Source organism: Pogona vitticeps, chromosome 6 (genome assembly GCF_051106095.1).
Source record: "Pogona vitticeps strain Pit_001003342236 chromosome 6, PviZW2.1, whole genome shotgun sequence".
In the NCBI taxonomy this organism is placed as follows: Eukaryota; Metazoa; Chordata; class Lepidosauria; order Squamata; family Agamidae; genus Pogona; species Pogona vitticeps.
In genome coordinates, this window is record NC_135788.1 from 11,323,746 (window position 1) to 11,349,285 (window position 25,540).

Consider the following 25,540-nt stretch of genomic DNA (forward strand, 5'->3'; position numbering starts at 1 on the left):
TCAGTCTGCAAGTCAAACCTAAATTTTGTGGCCAGAGAAGTCTGTAACTCAAAAAGTCTGTAAGTCGAGCCGTCTGTAAGTCAAGGGTCCACTGTATTTGATTCACTCCCACTAACATGAAATCCCATGCGAGGTGACATTTAGAAAAGCCAACTTTCACCAAACCTCCCCCCTGCCCTCTTCCTCTCTCTGTAATGGTTCCCCTTTGCCTTTTACAATCTTTGGAAAAATAAAGATTCCCCTTCCACACCCTCACCCTTCGAGACATCTTCTGTCTCTGCTGGTCTGTTGACATACTGTTATGGCCCATGGTCCAAACATCACCAAACCATCTTGGGTATTGAAAAATGCATTTAAGTAGCAAAAAAAGAGATCTCGAAGACAAATATCTGGTTCAGTGAATTCTGTGTATGCTCCACAGAACACACAATTTCCACCACACAAAAGGCCACCGAGCAGCCATTGTCGCTTCTGTGCGGCATTATTATGAGCCATAGTGTGGCTTGTCTGCAGAGAGAGAAGACAGGGATGAAAATACTCTAAATTCAGCCACCTCTCTCTATCCACGAACAGAGAACCAGTGCTTAGTGCTCACAGTACCTCAGGGGGTTAGGGCACCAAAGTCCCCACCCACCCACTCAGAGTGAAATATGAACATAAACCTTGTGGTTCTTCTTTCATCCGCATTCAGGGATTAAGGAAGCTTATTTCAATGCCTCTCTCACCAGATTGGTGTGCCAGCCTGTTAATGCATTGTGGGTTGCATCCTTAGAATCACAGAATAAGTGGAAGGGGCCTATAAGGCCCTCCAGTCCAACCCACTGCTCAATACAGGAATCCAAATCAAAGTCTGACAAGTAGCCTTATATTTATTTATTTATTTATTTGATTTTTACCCCACCCCTCTAGACCATGTCTACTCTTCCCTACTTCCCTAGTAAATAGCTAGCAAAATCAAATCTTTGCTTTCCATTTCTCTCTCTCTCTCGGACTTCTGTTTTTGCTCTTGGGTTTTCAGGAAATTTAACAAACAAACAAACAAACAAACAAACAAACAAACAAACAAACAAACAAACAAACAAACAAACAAACAATATTTTGCCTCTTTGTGCAAATTGAGCTTTTGGGTTAAGCCATGCTGGGGAGAGGATTATGTTCATGTTATGGAATATAAAAACACTCCAGGGCACCTATCACACCCCCCATGTAGGTTTATTTTGGAAAAAAAGGGCTTAAGAAGTCCCTTTGTGCCCTCTAAAGTGCATAGCAGAGCAATTATTTTATGTTTGAGGAGCTCCCAACCCCTCAATTTTTTTAAAAAAAGATTAAAATTATTTTGGCACTAGAGGGTGTAAGACAGGGTGTGGTACTCCCTCACTTTTTGTAAGAGGGAGAGAGAGAGTATGGATTGGGGGGAGTGTTAGGGAAGAAGCCCTCCGAGATTCCATTTTGCACAGTTTATACAGAGCTGTGGGATTCCCAGTGTGGTGTAGTGGATAGCATGATGAATTAGGACTCTGGAGAACAAAGTTCGAATCCCCACGGCGATGGAAACTCACTGGGGGTGGTGGGATTGGTAAAACCACTCCTTAACTATCTCACCTACCTTGCCCTATTAGGGTTGCTGTCAGTTGGTTCCAACTTGACAGCACAACACGTACACACATACATACACACATACGCCCTGCCCGGAAGGAACCTGGCTTGATTACCACCCCTTTCCTGTCATGTCTCTGTTGCCTGCTACAAAGTTTTCCTATGCTTTTTAGATGGTTATATTATGTTTTAGTAATGGGCTCTAGGGAATATAAAATGATAGGAGAGACAGAAAGCCAGTGAGGATATAAATAAGCAATCCTTCATAGCAGTCCTTAAAAGAAAAAGGATGCCTTGGAGACAGGAGAAAGGATTTGAGTTCTTCCCGGCTCCAAACAGGCAACCAGATGCTTCGGAGGAACTGAAGAGGAGGATTCTATCCTACCCCTTTGATCTTTAGAAGTGTTATTAGCAAGGGACGCTGTGAAATGTGCAAAAAAAAGAGGGCTATAATTGAGTAACTGGGGTTTGCCAGTGCATTTAGCTGAGAGGCACTCTTGTTGAACACAAAATGACATATGCCTGTTCTGAAACAGCCCCCTGAATGCATTTCCTGTCCAACAATTGCCCCAGCCTCTCCCCACCTGGAAAGAAAGAAAGAACTTCTTAGTTTTGGTGCAGGACGGCATCAATGACCTCTTTCCTGACATGCCAAAGATGGCAGCACGGCCACACCAAGCCTTCCCTGGTGTCGTCCACCTTTACCTTTCCGTAAAGCTTCGCCCATCGAGTGTAAAACATATGCTTGCAGAGTCGCGATGAACCCCCACAGTTTCTTTTTCCCGTCGTCGCGTTGATAAGCTCGAGGTCTGTGGTGCCTATGATCCAGTTTAAGCTGAAGCTGGGTGATTTCCCCGCCTGCCACATCTGGCCGTTGCTCACTCCTGTCAACGGGGAAGCAGAAAACATGAACAGCTCTTGACTCCACCATGCTTTCCCGGGCAAACCGGAAATGGAACTCTTCATTTACCAGAAAGTGAATTGTCTTCCCCTATTTATGAAGATCCTCTGTTTATGTAAGAAGAGCCATGAGGAGGCATCAGTCCAAAGGTCTAAACAGTTATCTGCATTAGTGTTCTGTTTGCAGAGTCTAAGTCAGAGATGGAAGAAGATGGTCTCTCCCTCCCAGAACACTCCAGTCAGCGCCCCCTTGGGGGGGCCAACAAGCACGGGTACACTGTGCCTTCATATCTCACTCAAAGGGGTTTCAGAATGGAATGATTATTTGTGTGTGTGAAGTATGGGCTGTTTCTCAGCACCCTGATTTGAACGGAAACAGCATTTCCATTTCAGATTGCATATATCAATAATCATGATTCTGGACTGCATTCCTTCGGAAGCCAGCACAGCACCGTCTGCCCAGAAATGGGAAGCATCAGCAGACTGTTGGGATGCCCACTGACGACTAAGCATGCTCGATGAACATGGGTTTTATCCACAAATATAGCAGATCACTTCCTAGCATTGCAGGCCTCAGCCAAGAAAGGACCATATTAATCAGGGGTGGTACAACTGCAGCCTTCTATATATTCTTGGACTATAAGAAACAAACATAGCAAAGACCCAGATTCCCCTGGCTATTTACTCTCCTCTGAGTGTGGTGAGCTTATCCAGAGAAGCAATGAATGAATAGGGCTTAAAACTGAATAGGGCTTACATGTTGCAAATTTCAGACTTGGTGTGGCATTGTGTACCTCTATGGTTTTATGTTCTTTGCTCCTCCACTTTCCCCACTCCTTCTGGAGAGCAGCGAACAGCAGAAAGCATGGAGTGCAGGATGTGCAATTTTATATTCATGCTGCGGGTGCAAAATTAGCTAGTTATAAGTCTAACAAGAGGTGCTGAAGCACAGCACCCACCACAGTGTCTTGGAGCAAAGTACAGTACAAATGCTTTAGTAAAACACACTTGTGTGTGGGATGTTTTTTAATGACGCCTGGCACTTTTCGGCCCCCCCGTTGACAGTAACATCCATTTGTCTGGCTAAGTGGCATAACCACAAATGAGTGTTTAGATGAAAATATAATTGAGTTATCATCTCACATCGGTACCATAATCACATTTATGTCAGATTAATAGCAACGGCAATTCTTCCACCATGCTAACTGATCCGTTTGTACTTCATTTTTTAAAAAGTCTGCTGAAGCTTTGTAATATAAATGTGGATGCCGCCACTGAGATGCTATTTAAATACTTCTGTCTTGAGCCCATTGCAAGCAGATCTGAATGTATGACTTGACACTAATGCGCCTGTCCACGTCAAGCCATCACTCAAAAGCTTATTGGATAAAGAGTGCCAAAATATGACGGCATATGCCCAGATAAGGTCTGTCTGGGACAAAGCCACAGATAGCAGAACAAACACAGATGCGGGGAACCTAATGATGAAAAGAAAGCAAAATGTTCAGTTGAATTAATAGCTTTGCATACATGCATGGCCAATGAAGCTGGGAAATAAAAGCAAAATATATCGGATTCCTCCGATGCTTGTTACAGACAGATAATTATTTATGATGGGAAAAAAAGAAGAAACAACAGAAGCTCACAGAAGTTAATATCAGGGTGTCAATGAATGTGCGGATCTGAATACTTATATTGCCCCCTTGGACAAAACCTGCCAGCATCCGTGCTGGCTTGGAATTCTGAGAGCTGTTAAAAAAGTTAACAGTGTCTAACTCTGGAGATCCAATACCAGGAGATTTGTAAACTTTGTGCAGAGACTCCAAAAGCTGGATTTCTCTGTCATTCAGATAAATCTTAACCCCTGCTCCCGGAAAAGGAATTTGCATAGAGAATTTGGCGAGGGTAGTGTAAGGCAGGCCTGTGCTAGAGAACTGTCTCTCACAGTTTTGAACCTGGGACCCCTCTGAAAGGCCCTGAAGGCCCACCTCTGCCCAATGAGGTTTTCAATGTGTGTGGCTCTGGTAAACCGTCTCCAGAACTCTGCTTCTTATTTCCTGTAGGGAAACGGTGAGACGGACAACCTCTGAGGATGGTTAGGAAAGAAAGGGAGTGCCATGAATTCCTCCGCAGATTAAAAAACCCAGTGGAAATGTTAAGTTACTGCAATAGCTGGAGTCTGCTCACACAGAGCAAAAGCATGTGGAGACCAGCTGCCTTCTGCTACTACACCTCCTTACATGTCATTTCTCCCCTCCCCAGAGGCAGACCTTGGAAAAAAATTACATTTTGGGACTTTAACTTTCGAGATACCACAGCTAGCAGGTGGGAGTCATTGTCTCAATTTTAGACAATGGTGGAAGATCAGAGAGAAGAAGTCTGTCTGTCTGTCTGTCTGTCTGTCTGTCTGTCTGTCTGTCTCTCTCTCTATCTCTCTATCTCTCTATCTCTCTATCTCTCTATCTATCTATCTATCTATCTATCTATCTATCTATCTATCTATCTATCTATCTATCTATCTATCTATCTATCTATCTATCTATCTATCTATCTTTTTTACTCTGCTTGTCTCCTTAAAAAGAACCCAAGGTGTTTTACATCAATTGAAAGACAATATTGAAAGCTGAAAACAATGAGTATACATGGTGTTTTACATCATCAAAAGCCAATATTTAAATTGTATTTATTTATTAGATTTATATACTGCCCATCTAGAATGTGTCTACTCTGGGTGGTTTACCTGTAACATAAAAAAATAAACTAAGGTAAAATCCAAGTTAATCACAGAGTCCAAGATGGGGAAAGGAAAAGAGGAAAAGAAAGAGAGAGAAAAGAAAAGGGGAGATGGGCAGGCAATGGCTGTAGGGAAGGCCTGCCTCTATAGCCAGGTCTTCAATCTATTCTTGTAGGCCTTCAGTGAGGGAGCCAGGCGGATCTCAGAAGGTAAGTAGTTCCATGGGCGAGGGGCCACTGCCGAGAAGGCCCGATTTCTAGTTTTTCCCCACGGGACCTCTCTTGGCGTTAGGCCCCTCAGCCACCCGGCCTGACTGGAACGGGTCATATGAGTAGCCTATACCCTTCAAATACAACACTAAAGCTAAAATGTATGTGGTAAAATGTATGTGTCTGCCTGAAAAATTAAGATACCCTATGTCTCCTTCTGTTTTTATCTGACCCTGGGCAGTTTGTATTGCTGGTCACTGAAGCCCCTTGGCAGAGGGAAGCTACGATCTCAGCCAAGTTGGTCTCACAGAATAATAACAGGACTTAGTTCTAAGATGGATACATCAGTTGTGTTCCACATTTAAGTTTCTAATCCGCTGTGAATATACAGGATACATGTAATCTGAGAATGCTTCCAAGTGTTAGGTGGCGATAAACTTGTCATTAGAAGTGGGAATTTCTTAATTGTAAGTATTTGACTGTAAAGCAGTTTTTCTCACCTCATGTAATTTGCAAATTAGATTGTGTAGTTTTATGACCAGTCTTCATAACTTAAGCACAGGATTCCTTTGAAGTCTGGCTTTTCAAATAAAAAAGTCTGCCTGCACCATGTGTTTCCAGCAGTAAAATGTTTTCAGCTCTGATCACTAGTTCTCTATAACCTCAGTGTCTGTTCTCTGTTAGGAGGGCTAGAGAAATTAACAATTTCCAGACCCATGTTGAGTTTCCTACATTCTCTCCATATTGTTTAGGTAAACGCCCCCAGACCATGGTATCGCTGCATGACTCCTAGCTCCTACCAGAGACAACCAACGGCATGGCCAGAGTTAACAAGGAATCAGATATACTATGCTATCATGACTTGTAAAAAGGAGAGCATTCCACGTAAGAATTCAATTTCCAGTGAGAGCCCTGTTTTGACCATCTGCCTCAAGTCTCCCAAATAACAGCATCATCTCATTTGGCATATGCACCAAGATGCAGTCGTTAGCCACCAAGTATCTTTAGCGCCCTCCCACTGCTCTAAGGGATCCCCGTTTCGTTCAGTATTATACTTTCCAAGAACTTTGGTTAGGCCTTTAAATTGCTGTACTTAAGCACATCATTGAATGGGGAATAGGTTTAAATCTGTCCTTAAGTAAATTTTATGATCCAAGACTCTAGCTTAGTTTTAACACTTAGGCAGTGCTTCAAAGTCTTTGGATGAGTGGTGTTACATACATCTACAACTACCAAGTCAGATGGAAAGACAGCTCTATTGCATACTGCTTACTTCCAACTATGTAGTTTTACTTGCCAGTCAAAGATGTCTTTTATTAATGTTTAATAGTGCAAGCCATTAAAAAAAATTCTAGTAGAATGCAGTTATGGACAAGGCCATCATAAAAGTCAACTTCATATGTTTAAATAGTGCTACGGAGAGCTGGTTTTGTAAGCTACTCCCTGAGAAAGACTGGGCAAGTTCAACCACGCCATCACAGCCATGTCTTTGCTCTTCATTTAGATTGCCAAAGTCAAAGTTAACTGAGCTGCAGAGGGACGTGCTTACATAAGTGGTTTATTAAATGATGCTTCCTCCATATGGTTTTGTTGCAAATTGTTTTTGATGGTTATACAACAGAATGGATTTGGATGAAACGTAAAGCCATTGTCTATCCGTGTCAAAGTTACACCATTTAAAGCAGTGGTCCCCAACTTTGGACCTCCAGATGTTCCTGGACTTCAACTCCCAGAAATCCTGGTCAGCAGAGGTGGTGGTGAAGGCTTCTGGGAGTTGTAGTCCAAGAACATCTGGAGGCCCAAGGTTGGGACCACTGATTTAAAGGACAAAATTGTTCAGTGTGTTTGAGCATTTCAGGGTCTTAGGATTTGGCTATTTACTAAGCTTTGGAATTTAGGGAAAGAAAATCTCACAACATCGTAACTGCTATACACCCACACCCACACCAAAGAACATGCAAAACATAAAATATTATTTACACATAACTAATGTTAGTATTTAGGATAAAACACACATTAAAGTAAATAGCAGATAAGCAAAGGTATTATAGACATGTTAGTATGACAGATATTTGTCTCAGTGAAAAATAGCACCTAAGGTTATATGTTATCATAGTCTTTTGTATTCAACAGTTAATTCAAGTTTTCAGCAAATGTATCTAATGGATCACCTTCTCTAATTCTTTCGTAATCTGTAATTTTGGTCAGAATAGCACTGCTATCAGAAATAATACTGTTCAGATGCATTCATTTCAATTTAGCATTAAAAGAAGGCTCTGTGATTTCCAGCATAACACCATAGTTTGTTTAACTATGTCCTAGTAAACTTATCAGTAATTTCAGATCTTCCTTTAAAATGCTATTTTTCAAATATCCAAAAATTACCCCTTCAGGATTTGAAAGAAATGCTGTATTTGTTATGTCTTCTATTCCTTCCAACACCTTCTGCTGATATTATATATATATGACAGCAGGGCTAAAAACGATGCACAGCCTGCCCTTGAGGACTTGACAGCCCTAGCAATGATTCTCAGGAAGTCTACAGATTTATTTTCAGAAGGGCAGGCATAAGTTACATCTAAACTGAATGTTGTGGAAACTTTCTTTAAGGTTTTAAAAGTGTGTTCTCCTACAGTCTTCTATGACCAAATCAAGCCCTTGGTTGTTTGATCTCTGGTTCCAGCAAAAATTTCATTAATAAAAATTCACAAGTGTGTGGCCTTTATTATAACAATCAGGATTTTCATCCCCAAGGCGTTCAGTGTTGTCCTTGCATAAATTAAATATTTAACACTTATTTATACCCTGTTTCCCCGAAAATAAGACCTAACTTGAAAATAAGCCCTAGTATGATTTTTCAGGTTGCTTGTAATACAAACCCTACCCCCAAAATAAGCTCCAGTTAAGTGAAATCCCACCCTCCACCATTGTGGAGAATTATTGTAGAACAATGTGCAACCAGAAGAAGATGACATGGCTGTATTTGAATTAATGTAGATTGATCTACATGAAAAAAAACAGCTCCTGAAAATAAGCCCTAATGTGTTTTTTTTGGAGCAAAAATTAATATAAGACCCTGTCTTATTTTTGGGGAAACACGGTACTTAAGGCTGGCCTTTACCCAGAAATTCTGAGCTGTTGTTGCCTTGTTGTAATGAGGTTGGCCGCCATATTCAAATGACAACATGCTTGCAAATGCATGATTAAATAGGCTCTTCATCCTCCAGGTCCAGGAAATAAATGTGTGAGCAGGCAGGGAATATAAAGCTGAGGGAGAACAAGGACCAGTTTGCTTGTGTTCTGAGAGGGATGCTAGAAGAGTATTGGTGTATCCAGATGTTCATGGGTCTGCTTGACTATGGACTTGCAACCATGTAAGGTGGGTAGGAGTTATTTCAACCTCACAAAAGATTAGTTTTTGGATGAAAACTCAGAATGACCATGTTGGCTGGTGGGTTCTCATAATAATAATGATCATGGGCGGTCAAGTCAATTCCAACTTATGAAGAACCCTTTAGGATTTTCTAAGTAGACAGTACTCAGAAATAGTTTCCCACTCCCTTCTTGTGGGGGCACTTCTGGGACTGAGCAGCTTGCCCAAGGCGACACAGGCCAAGTCTATTCACAGGAGGCACAGTGGGGAATCAAACTCCCAACCTCTGGCTCTGCAGCCAAATATCTAAACTACTGAGCTATCCAGTGAGCTAAAAGCTGGTGGGTTCTCAAACCTTGCATTACTGCATTATTATTGTTGCATTTGTGATAGCACATATGGGGAATCTTTGGCTCTACAAAAGGTTTGGGTTGCAATTCTATGAAGTGTCAACCAATATGGCCAGTGGTAACAGATTGTGGGAACTGTAGTCAAAAATATCCGAGGAGCTAAAGATTCCCCACTCAAGTTCTTTAAAACCAAAGAAAAATGAGAAAGGTACTTCACACAGCTTCTTGTAGGTGCCCAACAATATTAGCAATGGCAAAAGAGATAGTTCATTTTTCCGAGTGAGCATGTGCTTACCGCTCAGGAGCAGCTGATTGCGCCGGTACGAGGCTGGCAGATGACCAACATCTTCTAATCTATGGCTCATTACCCTTGAAAGGTGACCAGTGTGAGAGAGGCTTCCCACAATAATGCTATGCAAATACACTGGCTCGATGAAGTAGCTAAGAAGAGCACCTTGCAACCCAAGGACGTTCCACCTGGAAAAGGAATTTTCTAGTGAGAAAAGGGCATTTGACAAGATATAGTAAGTGACAAGCAGGTAAGATGGAGGGAACCCACCCCAAAAAGACATAGAAAAACACAGTAATGTTTTAATGTTTATCTTTAAATTGGCCTTTTCAGTTCCAGAAAGACATTGTTGGTATTTTGAAGAAATGCAGTTGTGCCATATGTGTCAGATCACCCTGGGATGTACTGGAAAGAGAAAGAAGCTTCTACAAGGAAGGATTCCTTTTATTTACTTATTTAAAGCATTTAAATAAATGGTTACAAGAACAGCTTATGGATCAATTTTAAAAAAAATCAAGATAGTCCTTGACTTCAAGCTCACAATGTAAAAGACACAGCACAAAAAGAAAAAGGAAAGGGGGGGGGGGGAAGAAACATATATTCACAAAGTTTCAATGTTCTTATAATGTCCAGAAAGGAAAGGAGGAATGAAAAGGAGCTGGTCTGCTAGCACTGCTCATGGAATGGTCTGTCATTTGAATGCAGGTACAATATTGCAGAAGTATCTTAGTTATGGTAGAAATGCTACCATCCCACCTTACTGAAATCAATAGGCCACAGCTAAGCATTTTAAAGTCTCAGTGATTTCAGCTGGAGATCATTAAGTACATGAACACAACTCTTCCATGGAAACCAGTGAGGCTCAAGTACTTATATTGGATTGAACCTGTTGTGTCCACAGTTAGGCTAGCTGGGAAATTTGCATGTGGTTAAAGCAATGTAGGGCTACTGATGCTGGTGGAACAGAAATGTGAGTATGTTATGGAGTGTATCAATTTCTGCAATATTGCTGTACAATTAACAAGCCTGAAGTTATTAACAGAATATTTCTATTATTGTAGTCTAAATCTTATGGCAAGTATCTTGTTCAATATTTACATTTATGTAGAGCTCTAACTTCTGAAAGCTATGCCGGTGATTGGCCAGAGTGCCAGTTATGTGCAATCAAGCACAACACTGACACCTCTTCAGACCATTGTGGCAGTTCCCACAGTTGAAAGCCACAGCACATGTATGTATTCAACAGGATAATTGACAGCCAGTTGCAATGCAGACCATATAACACTCATGCTCACTGGCTGTCAGCTGGAGTCAAACTGGATGAATAGTGGAAGGCAAGCGTGTTTAAGCATACATGTACCCCAATCAGTGTCCAGATGGTCTCTTCTGGGTTTAGGTGGAGAGATGGGCACGGAAAGATGGAGCCCATATTCCTGCAACTTGCCAACCCTTTTTTGGAGAATGCTATGTTTTGCACATGTCTCCATTTTCAGGTCAGGCTAACCTTTAGGACTCCCTCTGGGCATCCATTCATTTGTGTAACATGGTTTATGGACTGCTTTGCCTTGTAAAACCCACAGGGCTGGATCTTGAGGTCAAAACTCTCCTATTTTGTCCTATCTTTGAGAGGTTAAATAAATAAATGAAACAATAATAAAGTAATTCCCCTACCCCCCCCCGAGGAAAATTAGTCGATATACATAATGCATGATCCCATTCCTGAACAACACTCCTTAAGAAAAGCTTTATTGCAGTATTTTTCTTAAGTGAGTTTTCGGGGTTTATGAGCCAAAATATAGGTGACATTTTTTAAAAGGTTACAGAGGACTTTTGCTATTTCAGGCAGCATCCAGTGGTTGCTGTGATTTAAAAAAAATGCATTTAAAGTGCAAATCTGTACCAGCAGGAAGCATTATGTAGCTAATTTCTTACATCATTGTTCTTTTCATTAATTAACATTTCTCAACCGTTAGTGCAATAATTGCGGTGCCTCAGTGCTGTATGTCTCTTTCCATGATTAATAAGGTGCCATTATACTTCCTTTTCCTGAAGCAGTCAATTAACACAAAATACTTTCCATTAATTACCGAATGTTTAAAACCAGCATGCTGTACCTGGAGAGCAATCTGCTCGTGGAACCTGTGACAAAAACTGCTTTCAGAAGTTCTTTTCAAATTTTATTACACACACACATACACAAAGAGCAAATCACAAGCAATTTAGTTAGCTGTATTAATTTGCTTCAGAAGCAAGGGCTGTGAATGAGGAACATCTTTTAATCTCATGGAAGACGAGGCAGCCATCTGGCTGCTGAGGATTTCGGAATGAGGGTGCCCCTCTCTCCCTCTCTAAACGCAGGTCATTAAAGTAATGTGTTCATCCTACATAAAACTCAAATGGAAGATAAAAGGTAATATTTATATACAAACAATTTAATCTCACCATTTAAACAGGCATTGGTTTTTATGAAACATTTGCTTTAGTTCATCATATTTGTATACCTTCATTTCGTTGAGTGTGTTTGAGGTGAGAAAGGTATGTGGTCATTTCTGCAAATCATCTGTCTCTCTGTCTATCACATTTCAATGGCAGATCTTATCACTCAGAGAAAAGAAGACACCCACACAGAGGAAAAACTGGGCAAAATCCTCTCGTGTAGATATGCGGGCATAACTCAGTCCTATACTCGCGGCAGCTAGAAAAGCACTAAGACAGAAGTGCTATCCACAAAGCACTTCTGCCAGTGCATTGTGCAATGATGGCAATGGAATGATACAACCCATTGTGCAACTGAATCGTTGATTCTGTGTTGTAAGATCCAGCACCTTTATGCAGCTGTAACTTTAGGTTACACTGCCATGAACAGGATTTTGCCCATTGTATTATTTGATCTGGGATTTATTTAATAAGAAGAGAAAAAAAATCCAAAAGCAATGTTTATCTTTCCACGGAAATAAGTGAAAGCTCTCATAATGTTTCTGATGTGAAAATTAAAAAAAAAAAAAACATCTGCTGCATTCAATTTGGAGCTGTAATTTGCCCACTCCTGGATTAATTAATCTCCTAAAGAGAGCATCTGGAGAACGGTAAGACAAGAAACAAAGATCATAAACTGCCATAGCCTTAGTGAGACCCAATATTGTTGACACTGACTGGCAGTGATTTTCCCAGAATTTCAGCTTGAAATGTCTCCTACCATTACTGGAATGGCAGGGGGTTGAGCTTGGAATCATATGCATGCAAAGCACATTTGTTTTACCTCTGAGCTATATAGCACCTTCCATAGGATGCTATAGATCCACTTCTCCTTTGGAAAGAATGATCTACCACTGGAGGTTTCTCTTGGGTAGAAAGCTCCTACACCATCTCTATATTGCTGGCAGTGGAGTCAGACTCTTTCACCTGATGCTGCCCAAGTTCAAACCAGGGCTGTTGAAAGCCTGGATCCAGTACAGCAAGTTATCTCTAATTAGAGCCAGTGGAAGCAATTAAAAGAACTCAAATAAAGGCAGTCCCACTTCCCTACCTGGCTGTGGTAAGCTGGTGGGTCTTTGGACAATGAGGTTGGGGGTAGTATCTGCTTAGGAATTAAGAACTTAGTTGTGATTCTTCTGCTTTCTCCAACAATAGCATTTTCAAAATTAGCATCATTATGCAAACTAAGTGCACTGTTACATTCTGGGCTCTCAATATATCAAACTGACTTGTCTTAGGAGGAAGACGTATGATGAATTATTTGGCTTTTTCTTCTAATTGTGCAAGACGTTTAAAATGCCCCTTACAAGGACATGCTCTCTACTTAGATAACTTACTATTTTCAATAGCTTTTTGCCAAAGAGGGAAAAACGGGGCTTATCTCCACCCAGGTAGCTTGGTGTATATCCTATTTCAACTGAAATACCTGGATTTAAGCCAACTCATCCCCACTGAATCTTGTGGGGCTGGGCAGTCTTAAATCCAAGTTCTTTGGTTTAAATTGCACAGTGGACCACGCTGTTAGCCTACAGATTTTTCTTCTAAATATCTTCAGCTGTAAAAAAATCAATAGCACTCATTCTGAAGTCTCTTCTTCTCTTGAATATGGGGAGGAAAGAACAGGTGCTTTGGGTTAAGTACAAAATCCTGTCTCCTCTGTTCACTGCTATTACTCCAATTTTTATTGCAGGAGGATAGAGGGAATCTTTCCTTCAGTTTTCGGTACAGATAATACCTATATAAATATATGTGGTTCCCATCTGTCAATAACTGAAGTGCCAGAAATGAAATTGAAGGAACCTGAGAAAAGCCAGCCTTCCATTCACTAGATGACATTAAAAAATAATCTTACACAGCCAGTGCGCAGCTCAGCACTGTATTGAAAACACACACATAAGAACTCAGACGCTGTCCTGGGTACTAAACAGCAATCTTCTAAATGTACCCATCATAACACGCTTCTAGCAATTGAGATGGGAATCCAGAAAAAAAAGCTTTTTGGTGATCTCCTTCCACCTTTCTTCAAAGTGGGTAATGGCTCTCATATTCGGCTTTATAAGTCATACCAACTTAGCTCAGTTCAATGTCATTCCCTTTCATTTCCACCCACTTTTGTCATTTTTATCCCCACCAGCAGCTGTGTTCCAGTCCTAGGCATATTCTGGACTGCCTGAGCAACAAGAATCAGTGGAACAAACAAAAGTGAAGCAGAATAACTCTCTGTAAGCACATGGTCCCAATTTCAGTCCTCAGCCTCATTGGTTAAAAGGATCTTGGGAAGATCAAAACTTTGGGGAGCCAATCTCAATGAAAAAAAAAACCCGCTTTTGTTTTAATTACTCGGTTATTTGTATCTTGCTATTCTGCCTCCAAACAGGACCTTCATGGAGATTATTCACAGGTTTCAGCTTTCAGTCCTTCAGGTCCTAAATGAATCTCTGTTTGGACTTGGTAGAATGAGACAGGAAATAGAAAACAAACATCCATCAGTACATTGAAGGTAGGAACCACCACTGGGTTATTCTTTGAACTACGAAAATTTCCAACATCAAATGCTAAATCAGCCATATTTACATGTCCACAATCCACCATTTCTGACACAATGTTCAGACTGTCACTTCAGGGAAGCAAGTCAGTCTATTCCGGAGACAAGTGTTGGCTTTTCAGGAGGTAACAACAGAATTCCACTATTTCCGGCTCCAGCAGGAAGTGGTCTATGATAATTTCATGTCTGAAGTCAAGAAGAAAAGTTCACGCCACTGAGCGTATCAAGCTGCACAGATTCCTGAAATAAGTGAAGACTGCCAGAATGCAGGGCTTAGCCATCCGTGGCCACCTTTAGCAAGTCTAATGCGTGTAAAGGTTTTCTTATTTCCTGTGCCAGAGAATCATGAAGGCAATGATCAAAGCTTTCGCCTGTGTTTTCACGCAATAAGAATGGTTATTTATGAAAGTCTGTACTCTTGAGAACACCTGCTGCTTTTTTCTTATATTACAGATAGCCTATTATAGGTTTTGAACCTGGAACTTGTGCATTAGGTTTGGTCTGTATTTTAGCAGTGGGTGGCTCATATTTTGATATCTGACAGTACAGACTAAGGTAGATTCTGACTGATGCAGAAAGGTGTTAAATAAGGGAAAGATAGTTGCAAATTGACTTGTATCACACATGCAGATCGCCTCTAGTTGAGGAGCAGGCTGAGTTAATTCATTTCCATTTCCATTAATATGTGGCTTTTCAAGTGGCTTATTTTTCAAATTACAGAATCCAGGATCAAACCCTCCACAGCCTCCAAACAGAATCCTAACAATCCAGCACCAAAGTGCTTGCAATAGTGTTAATGTTCCCCACTCCCCTTTTGGGTTACTTTTGGGTAACCCCTTCACAGATTGCTGTCTTGTCATGGTGAAGGGGCTTGAGTAATTCAAAGAAGCTACGGGCTATGCCATGCAGGGACACCCAAGATGGACAGGTCATAGTGGAGAATTCTGACTAAATGCGATCCACCTGGAGCAGGAACTGGGAAGCCACTCCAGTATCTTTGCCAAGAAAACTGAATGGACACAAACAGAAGGCTAAAAGATATGATGCTGGAAGATGGGACCCTCAGGTCAGAAGGCATCCAACATGCTACTGAGGAATAGTGGAGGACAAGTGCAAGTAGCTCCAGAGGTAATGAAGTGGTTGGGCCAAAGCTGAAAGGATGCTCAGCTGCGGACGTGCCTGGAAGTGAAAGGAAAGTCCGATGCTGGAAAGAAAAGTACTGCATAGGAACCTGGAATGTAAGATCTATGAACCTTGGTAAGCTGGATGTGGTCAAACAGGAAATGGCAAGAATAAACATTGACATCCTGGGCATCAGTGAACTAAAATAGACAGGAATGGGTGAATTAAATTGAGACAATTATCGTATCTACTACTGTGGGCAAGAATCCCGCAGAAGAAATAGCTCTCATTGTCAACAAAAGATTGGGAAAAGCTGTACTGGGATACAATCTCAAAAATGATAGAATGATTTCAATACGAATCCAAGGCAGACCTTTCAACATCACAGTAATCCATGTTTATGCACCAACGCCAATGCTGAGAAGACTGAAATTGACCAGTTCTATGAAGACTTACAACACCTTCTAGAACTGACACCAAAGAAAGATGTTCTTCTCATTATAGGGGATTGGAATGCTAAAGTAGGGAGTCAAGAGCTAAAAGAAACAATAGGTAAGTTTGTCCTTGGAGTTCAAAACGAAGCAGGGCAAAGGCTAATAGAGTTTTGTCCAGTGAGGCCTTACAAATAGCAGAGAAGAGAAGGGAAACAAAATGGAAGGGAGATAGGAAAAGTTACAGAAAATTGAATGCAGACTTCCAAAGAATAGCAAGGAGATACAAGAAGTCCTTAAATGAACAGGGAAAAACCAGAGATCTGCTCAAGAAAACTGGAGATATTAAAGGAACATTTTGTGCAAAGATGAACATGATAAAGGACAAAAATGGGAGGAACCTCACAGAAGCAGAAGACATCAAGAAGAGGTGGCAAGAATACACAGAGGAATTATACCAGAAATATCTGGATGTCCCAGACAACCCAGATAGTGTGGTTGCTGACCTTGAGCCAGACATCCTGGAGAGTAAAGTCAAGCAGGCCTTAGAAAGCATGGCTAACAACAAGGCTAGTGGAGGTGATGGCATTCCAGTTGAACTATTTAAAATCTCAAAAGATGATATTGTTAAGATGTTACACTCAATATTGCCAGCAAGTTTGGAAAATTGAGCAGTGGCCAGAGGACTGGAAAAGATCAATGTACATCCCAATCCCAAAGAAGGGCAGTGCCAAAGAATGCTCCAACTACCGTACAATTGCACTCATTTCACACGCTAGCAAGGTTATGCTCAAAATCCTACAAGGTAGGCTTCAGCAGTATGTGGACCGAGAACTCCCATAAGTACAAGAAGTAATATTATAGGACAGAGCATGAGTTCCCTTCCAGAGCAAAATCACCACCTCTGAGAGAGAGTGCAGAGTCATTTGAATCCCATAGGCCATGTGTTGTTCACCCATCTGTTGAAGTGCTTTAGGATGCTAAAGGAAAGGGAAGGAATATTTCCAGCACAGTGACCTTCAGAACTTGAACACTTGAAGCCTGGTGCAAAATTACTCATCAGTTGAAAGAGAGGACTCATTAGAAAAGCTTATACACATGCCTATGCAAAGAAGATCACTTAAACACTGTTGAGTGCCTCAAGATCCTGTTCTGGGCAAATGCTTTGAACATTTGATTCCTTACATTTCTCATATGTAACAATAATACATATATATAATAAAAAGCAGAAAATACTTCTAAATTTTCTTTTAGCCCTAACAGGTCACATGCCAGTACAAATAATACACAGGGAGCAACTTTTGCCCTAGTATTTCTGGCGTCTATCAGAATCCATGCCTACCTGGGGATTCCTGTGTCCGTGTGGCTCTGAATGGACGTTTTAAATTTCCTACATTGTGCAAAATTTAAACCTGAACCTTGCAGCTACGGACAACTGCTGACACCTGGTAGACTGGAGGTACACCAATACAGGAGAAGGTCCCACTGGAAGACAACTTGGAGCTGACGTCATGTATTATCAAGTGGTGCTCTGGGGATCAGTCTTTCTCTGACTGTGAGTGAAGGAGCATTCCAAGACTGACAAGTGACTAGACAGAATGCCTCTCAACAGACTTCGTGCACAGACGATAGCACAAGGTACTGACAGCGAATTCACCTGTGATGAAAGCTTCACCACACACACAAAACTGCTGAACGCTTTAAATGTAATCAAATTGATGAAATGGCTTTTTTTGCTTACAAATACCTTGTGAGCAAGAAAATACGATAGCAGCTGTTGGATGAATTATTAACTGTGCATTATTCGCTTAGCTCCAGTAATTCTTTCCAATATACCAGAAAAACTGCTACTCGTGTAAGTTATGCAAAATATGCAGTTCTAAAGCAACTGGGATCAATGGTCTCCATATGGACTTCTCCCTAAATCACTAAAAGCCCCTGTAGGGGAATGGAGTCAAGCATGGTTTTGTCAACATATAATTTAAACAAATACAAATTTGCTTGAGGTTTTACGTCCAGGGCAAAACAAATGAACAAACAAAATCCTAGCTAAAACACCAGTATATGAAACAGCTTTTGGAAGGCAACCATTCTTGTTTATATTTTAATATTATTTTGAGAATTTGGCATTCAGAAATCTACGCTAAAAATCTACTCTTGATTCTTCTAAAGTGATTGTGATGTCATCAGAATTTCTTATAGGATTCACAAAATACTTCCATCTTCATTGGTTCTATATTTTCTCACCACCCACTACAACCATTGTCTACCCACAGTCATTGATTATGGTACGAGATATTCCTGCTAACTGGCTGTATCTCCGACAGCAAAGATGGAATCAAAACAAAGACATTCTAAGGGGTGTTCTCTGTTTCTGAACTGTATGGGATTATAGGATAGGGAACATTTTTACTCTTGGAAAGAACCTGTTCTACCAAGAATGGTCATCAGTATTTTCAAAAAGAACAGAATCAGTGGAAGGAAAAAGAAAGAGATATATGAGGAAAACCTCCCATTCTAGAATCTGGGAGGATGGCAGGATATCCATTCTGAAAACGAGATGTGGGGGGGCATCTAGTTTTTCCCCTCAGTGCATGCTTCTGAAGGCCACTGCACTGCAAAGTTCATTTAAATCTAAAAATCATTCAACTTAGATTTCTTGTGGCATATAAATTAAACAATTAAGACTATTTAATCTTGACAAAATCCATATACAGTTCTGTGCATGAAAAAAAATGCCTGGATTATAACTTCAAGGAGTAACCATGGCTTTTCACACAGGTAGAAGAAACCAGCCTTCTTCCTGTTTTGTCACCAGAAAGGTATCTGCTTCATGAATTCTTCCTCACCGTGCCATAACATCTAGGAGTACTTCAAATGTGATGCAGTTCACCCAAGTTGTGAGTTTTCTTACCTCTGCCAGAAACAGCAAATGAACAGGGAGTCGGAGAAAGGGTACTCATAGTAGGGTGACACTGCATTGCATGGTCAGTACCCTCCAATTAGTTGCCCTCCTGATGTTTCAGATTACAACTCCAAACGGTCCCAGGTACCAGGGTCAATTACAAAGGGAGCTGTAGTTTAAAATACCTAGAAGAGATCAGACTGGGGAATGTTTTCATACTTGTTTTGGCTGGGAAGGGGAAAACACAACACAGAGATTGTGCTCCTACAGGATGTGTAGTTGAATTCTTCACTTGAGTTCTGAAGTGAGGGCAAGTTCAAGGGCAGGAAAGGTAGAGTTAAAGGTGGAAAGAGAGAAATTAAGAGGGGCCAATCATAAACAAACCAAACCTGCTCCCAACTTGAATTCAAGAGGAGAAATGACTCCTTTAGGGAAGACTCTCAAATAGAACTTTGAGACAGAACAGTGAGGGAAACCTGATTCTCCTTCTTTGACAACACCATACCATAAGTTGTACAAAACATCAACAGACACACACATTCATATTAATGTACAATTAATGACCTACAGGATCAATAATAAGCAGACTTTGAACATCAAAATGGAAGTTTCTAATTTGACATCGGCAACATAAAACTTGACAACACATCACACTATTTTACAGCTGTATGCAAGATGTCTTGAAAAGCTCTGGACTGAATCTTTAGAGGGCAAGGCATATTTGTTTGAAGAAAAACAAAGCTTTGCACACAATACACTGCAATTGATTTTCTCCCATCAATATTAAAACATAATCTTGATTTCTGAATTTATATTTAATTTACTCTCTTTTGACATTCAGAAAACCAGAGGCAGCAATGTTCAGGCTTGGAAGCTTTGATTTAGTTAGAAATCCTTTCTTGCCTGTTATTTGATTTTGAAAGTTTGATCATACTCGGATGCAATGGGGAAATGATGTTGGAGACTTCTACGTTCTGCCTTTGAGACAGGGAAATATGTGATCCAGTGTTATTCAGAGACTATTTCATTGTCTATGTGTCAGATTATTGTGGTGTATTTGTCACTGGACTTTCTTATTATTTCTACAATTGGATCAATTGTGCGAGCAGTCATTGTGATTGTACAAGACTATTGACACTAAACAAATCATCTAAGTAAAGTTAAACCCAAAGGGACATGTTTATTTCCATAACATCCAACTGTCAGAAAAGCATTCTTCTATAAAGCATTACCATTCTCTTACACAAAGGGTCTTAAGGCATGTGCATATATCCTTGGTATTACTTGTTATATTGGTAAAGTATCCAACACTTGGTGAATGAAAGGAACATTTAGGCTGTTCTATTAAAAAAGATTTTCAAGCAAGACTTTGATCTTTCTCTTTAAACCAAGAGCCCCTATTGGTTACAATGCCCTAGAGCACTGGTTCTTAACCTTTGTTACTCTGATGTTTTTGAACTGCAACTCCCAGAAACCCCAGCCAGCACAGTTGGTGGTGAAGGCTTCTGGGAGTTGCAGTCCAAAACTCCTGAGTAACCCAAGGTTAAGAACCAGTGCCCTAGAGTATCATTTTACTAACCTGATTGCCCATGCTGGGAATCACAAACCAATGGCCCTCTGGATGTTGCTGGATGACAACTTTCATCATTCCTGGCCAGTACCCATATTGGCTGCTGATGGCAGCAGGAGTTCAAGAACATCTTATGAATCCACATTTTACTCTGTATCAGCAACTGCTCTGTGCTAGCAATTTATAAATGTTCTAATAAAGAAAGAACATTTCTTCAAATCAACTTTTTGCAAGTTTTACTGAAGCTAATCCCCACTGAATCCACACTAGCTACATTATAGTTTATTGTTTGTTCTGCAAATATGTACTATCTCTCTTTCATTCCTGGAGGCTTCCATTTTACAATTAAGCACAGGCTCAGATAGAAGTGTGTCTGTAGCAGAAGATACATTTAATGACAATAGTTGTGGTCTTCTAGGAGTTCCTCAGAAGCTTACAGGAGCTGGTCAGTCAGAAGGTCATTAATGGTGCACAAGCTTCTTTGAAAGACAGATTTCTAAGATTACAATGACTCCTGTTGGCCTTCATGACTCATTTGAGCTTGCAACACTACTCTGAGACGCAACTACTTCTTATTTGGATTGAAGACATATAAACTTTGACTCCTTCCTTGCGTACAACAGGACAAGAGACATCTGAGCTGATACTGTCAAGTGGAATCAGATAATCCTGGGAAATAATTGGTATATACACTACAGTTTGTAACAAGATTATATATATATATATTTTAAAAAACTAGAAGCTATCTTTTCTACCCAATGGTATTGTTCAGGTTGGAGCATTGTCCTTGAGCATACATTTTAATAAGTAAATAACAATTATATTCATTAGGTAATATTATAGCTGAATCTTTCTTTTCAGAAATGATAGACAGACAGGTCACAAGCATGTACTTGTTATGATACTAGCGATGGAATCATCTTTAAATTGCTTTTGCGTATTTATTGTAGATTTTCCTGATGGAGGGCCATTACAATGAAAAAGGTCACAGACACATTGGAATGATTCTTTTTTTGGCCAGTCTTCCTGTCTGTTGTACAGCCACAGAGGCAAGCAGCTGGAGCACAGTCTTATAAGCACACCTTTAGTTTGTATTTCACAAGGGGCTCTTCAGAAACTGAGTAACATAGTGGGAAAAAGGGCAACTATCCCCAGAGAACTGTGGGTTACCTAAGAGTCAGTCCATCAGATCACAGTAGCCCTGATTCACAGTGTCATGTGAACACAATGAAGGCCCTATGGAGCTCTGGACCAGCATGGATTTCACTATTCTCTTTACTATCAGAGCATGTGAACTAAGTTTAAACACATGAAACACTTCTACACGGTCAGGCCAAACAAGCATGGGATGCTTCATCAGGAAGAGATTCTATGGCAAACATTCTCTTTTCTTAAGATTTAATTTACCATCCCATTAAAATAATGTTATTCCCATTTTTCATGTACATTGCTGTTTGCTTTATAATCTTACTTTCGTGTTACCTGGCAATTTTGTCCGTGCAAGACATGGTGACCAGCGGCTCTCCCAGTAGCACACCATCCCACGTCTGAACTGCGTTGGGACATCGAGCCGGGATGGTTCCTTCTCCAGACTCAATCTTTGTTCGGAGATGCCCACGGTACTTTCTTACTATGTGCTTAATGCTGTTCACTGGATAAAAAAAGAAAAGAAAATGAAAGAAATACAGCGACGCTGGAAAGGAGAAAACCACAATCCATTTTGTTATGTTTTACCTCCCCAGAAGTGGGAAACCTTCATTTTCACAAGGCGTACAATCTTCAGATTTTTGGGAACTGCAGTTTAAAACCTACAGGTCTCTCCTCTCTGTCCCTCTCTCTCCATACATATGGTAGACAGGAGGTTGAGGAAGGTTGTCATCTCTTGCACACCTGCCTGAGAGTAAGCCCCACAGAAAATAGTGTGATTTAAGTAACGTTCCATACAGCCAACTGCAGACAGGTTTGTTTGCTGAATTACTCAGACCAAGGAACCATGCCACAGTCAGAAGGATATGACAACTGATTTGCTATTGCTGAGTAGGAAGTAGCCGTGTGGCAATGATTTTCTATCACCTTTACCCATCACCAGTTTGCAGCCAGGCTCAATGTACTGGCTTTGGCACTAGAGATAGGCATGAACCTCCACCTTGGTGCTTTGTCCCGGTTGGTTTACTGCTGCAACAGGTGTTTAGCACCCCACTCCCTCTGGCAGGCACCCACTCAGAAGAAGCACCTGGAGGAGGCAGGCCTAGGAGGCTGCTTCCAAGTGGGTGCCCGCTGGAGGGGGTAGGGCATCAATCATCAAACACCCTGTTGTGCTAGTAAGTGAACTACGATGAACTGCTAAATCCGTGGTTCATGTCCATCACTACTCAGAACCATAAATGATTCACAGAATGATTCAGAACCACTTCATAATAGTCTCCCTGACATCTTTGTTCTGTCCCAGAAGCTGTCCACTAGGGCCCAACACAGTCTTAGCTAAGGTGGGTGAAAACCTTGGAAAGGGATTTCTTGGTTGTGGCACCTAGGATCTGGAAGAGCTGATCTGAATTCCTGATTCTACTCTACGTCCTTAACTGTATCACCTGCAAAGCACCTTCCATGCTTATTCATGCAACAGCATGGTAAAGCACGACCCATTCGGCAGACAGAAAACTCATTACCTTCCTTTCCCAAAAGTAATACATTCCAAGAGAAAGTGGTGTGATACAAGCCCCACTTGTGGGGTGACGCCTTACGGATCATCTAGTTGCCAGGAAAGGCCTTTAAAAAGGATCCGCAACATCCAGTGTAATTAATGCTGCCAAATCATGGGCCTTCCTCTGAATAGGACCATTATGGAAAAAGTCCTATCTGGTGGCCACTTGAATCTCACTTTGATCTATATGATTGGTCTAACCATATTTCATTATTTCCTCTTCTGTTTTCCTAGCTATAATGCAATACACACTCAGCTGGGAATAAGTCCTAGGCAATGAACAATCTTATGCTTGGGAATATGAGATTCTTTGACATAGCTCTGGCTTTCTTACTGGCATGCCCTGCCTGGTTCATGGCTGTGGCACAGAACATGTCTTGCACAAATGGAAAGACCCTTTCTGCATAGGACAGCTTTACAGTTAATTTTAGGAGCTATCCTGAGCTTGGAGTCCCCCACCCAGCATGGCTAAAAAGTAACTTGTCCAGACTCTGGGCGTGGTTGTGCTGACTGAGGATAGCAGTCTCCAGCATCAGCCTGCAGACCTGATTTGATTAGCATCCTGCACATATCTGGGCAGTACAGTCGTGCCCCGCTGGACGATTACCCTGCTCTATGACGAATCCGCATTACGTTGATGTTTTTGCGATTGCTTTAAATGGTTTAAATAAGGGAATTTCGCTTAGCGATGATCAGTTCCCTGCTTCGGGAATCAATTTTTGCTTTACGACGATCAGCAAACAGCTGATCGTGGGGGGTTTCAAAATGGCCACAGGCTGAAGAAAATGCCCCCCCCCCGTTTTCTAGGATGGATTCCTTGCTTTACAGGCACCGAAAATGGCCGCCATATGGAGGATCTTCACTGGACGAGTAGGTATTCAGCCCATTGGAATGCACTGAACGGTTTTCAATGCGCTTCAATGGGTTTTTTCATTTCGTTTGACGATGTTTTCGCTCTACAGTGATTTCGCTGGAACGAATTAACATTGTCAAGCAAGGTACCACTGTATCTATGGGAACTGGTAAATGAGTACTACCTCTTTTGGAAATACGTATGTGCTCTCTGGAACCTTTCAGAAGTTCCATTAAGTTGCCTAATTTTCTGTTTGTTTCATCCTAACTAATATGGGAGGACTCATACCTGTAAGCCATTCTTTTCCTCCTCTAACTCTGATTTGCTTTTTTTAAAAATAATTTTCAGTCTGAAGTCCTCAAATTACTGCCAAGGCTCAGTATTTCAAAGCTTCAGGTGCAGAAATGGGGGGCGGAGAGAGGGAGGGGGAAAGAGAGAGGTTGATAGAGAGTGTGATGCACAGAGAAAATGAGCTACCTGAAAATATCAGTAATTCCAGGACAGTAAAGAATATGCTGCAATTTACATGACTTTGATTATACTAAGTAAATGTTAGCTGACAAGGATCAAAGCTCGAGCAAAGTGCACTGACAGACATAATTACCAAACGCAAACGGATTCAGACACAAATAACAGCCCATTCTTGCCAGGCGTTCTGCAAACTTCACTCCTACTCTAGATGGGTTCAGAATGACCTGACACCTATGACTTTTTATACTTCAACTCACTTACGTCAAAGCTTACAGTGCAGTGAGAACAACCTCCCGGCTGTCAAATCCAACAACATGCCCTGAAGTATGATTCGCTAAGGCACATCAACCCTGTACTGTCTGAATGTGTTTGACTACAGCTCCCATTATCCCTACCCAGCACAGCTAGGCCACTCAAGGTTCACTGGAGTTTGTCCAACACATTCTGAGGGCACCAGATTGGGAGAGGCTGCTCTGTGGCGTCTCTGTCACCCTTCTCCCTAGTGTGTCTGCACAGCGCAGAACTCAACTGTGACACCCAAGAGCAGTTTGTAAGAGTGAATGCAGAGCAGCAGGTCAATGTGTCTATGAGATATTTATTTATTTATTTATTTATTTATTTATTTATTTATTTATTTATTTATTTATTTAATTTAATTTAATTTAATTTAATTTAATTTATACCCCGCCTATCTGGCCCACCGGACCACTCTAGAAGGCCCCTAAGTGCTTGAACACATCAGCCAAGGAGCACATCCGTTTCTCCAATGTCATTTGTTAGATTGCCCTTTGAAAACTAAATTTCTAAAAAATATACGTCTTGAGGCATCAGATCAGTTTTCCCCATCATTACAAACTGTGAAACCTGATACACAGGTCTCATGCTATTGCCTACAGAGAGCAGTACAGTCATGCCCGCTTAACGATTACCCGGTATAATGACGAATCTGCTCCACGATGATGTTTTAATTGGGTTTTTTTGCTTTGCAACGATCGGTTCCCTGCTTTGGGAACCGA

The 25,540-nt window shown here is 41.1% G+C and overlaps 1 protein-coding gene across 1 annotated transcript in view; it reads right to left on the reverse strand.

Annotated features, from left to right (window-relative positions):
- ADARB2 (adenosine deaminase RNA specific B2 (inactive)) overlaps positions 1-25,540 on the reverse strand; it is a 392,231-nt gene that overhangs the window by 6,318 nt on the left and 360,373 nt on the right. Inside the window, exons 8-10 of the mRNA XM_073002915.2 lie at positions 21,982-22,150; positions 9,458-9,639; positions 2,302-2,480 (exon numbers count right to left, since the gene is read on the reverse strand). Coding sequence (XP_072859016.2) covers positions 2,302-2,480; positions 9,458-9,639; positions 21,982-22,150 — 530 coding nt within the window. The remainder of the gene's footprint in view (positions 1-2,301; positions 2,481-9,457; positions 9,640-21,981; positions 22,151-25,540) is intronic.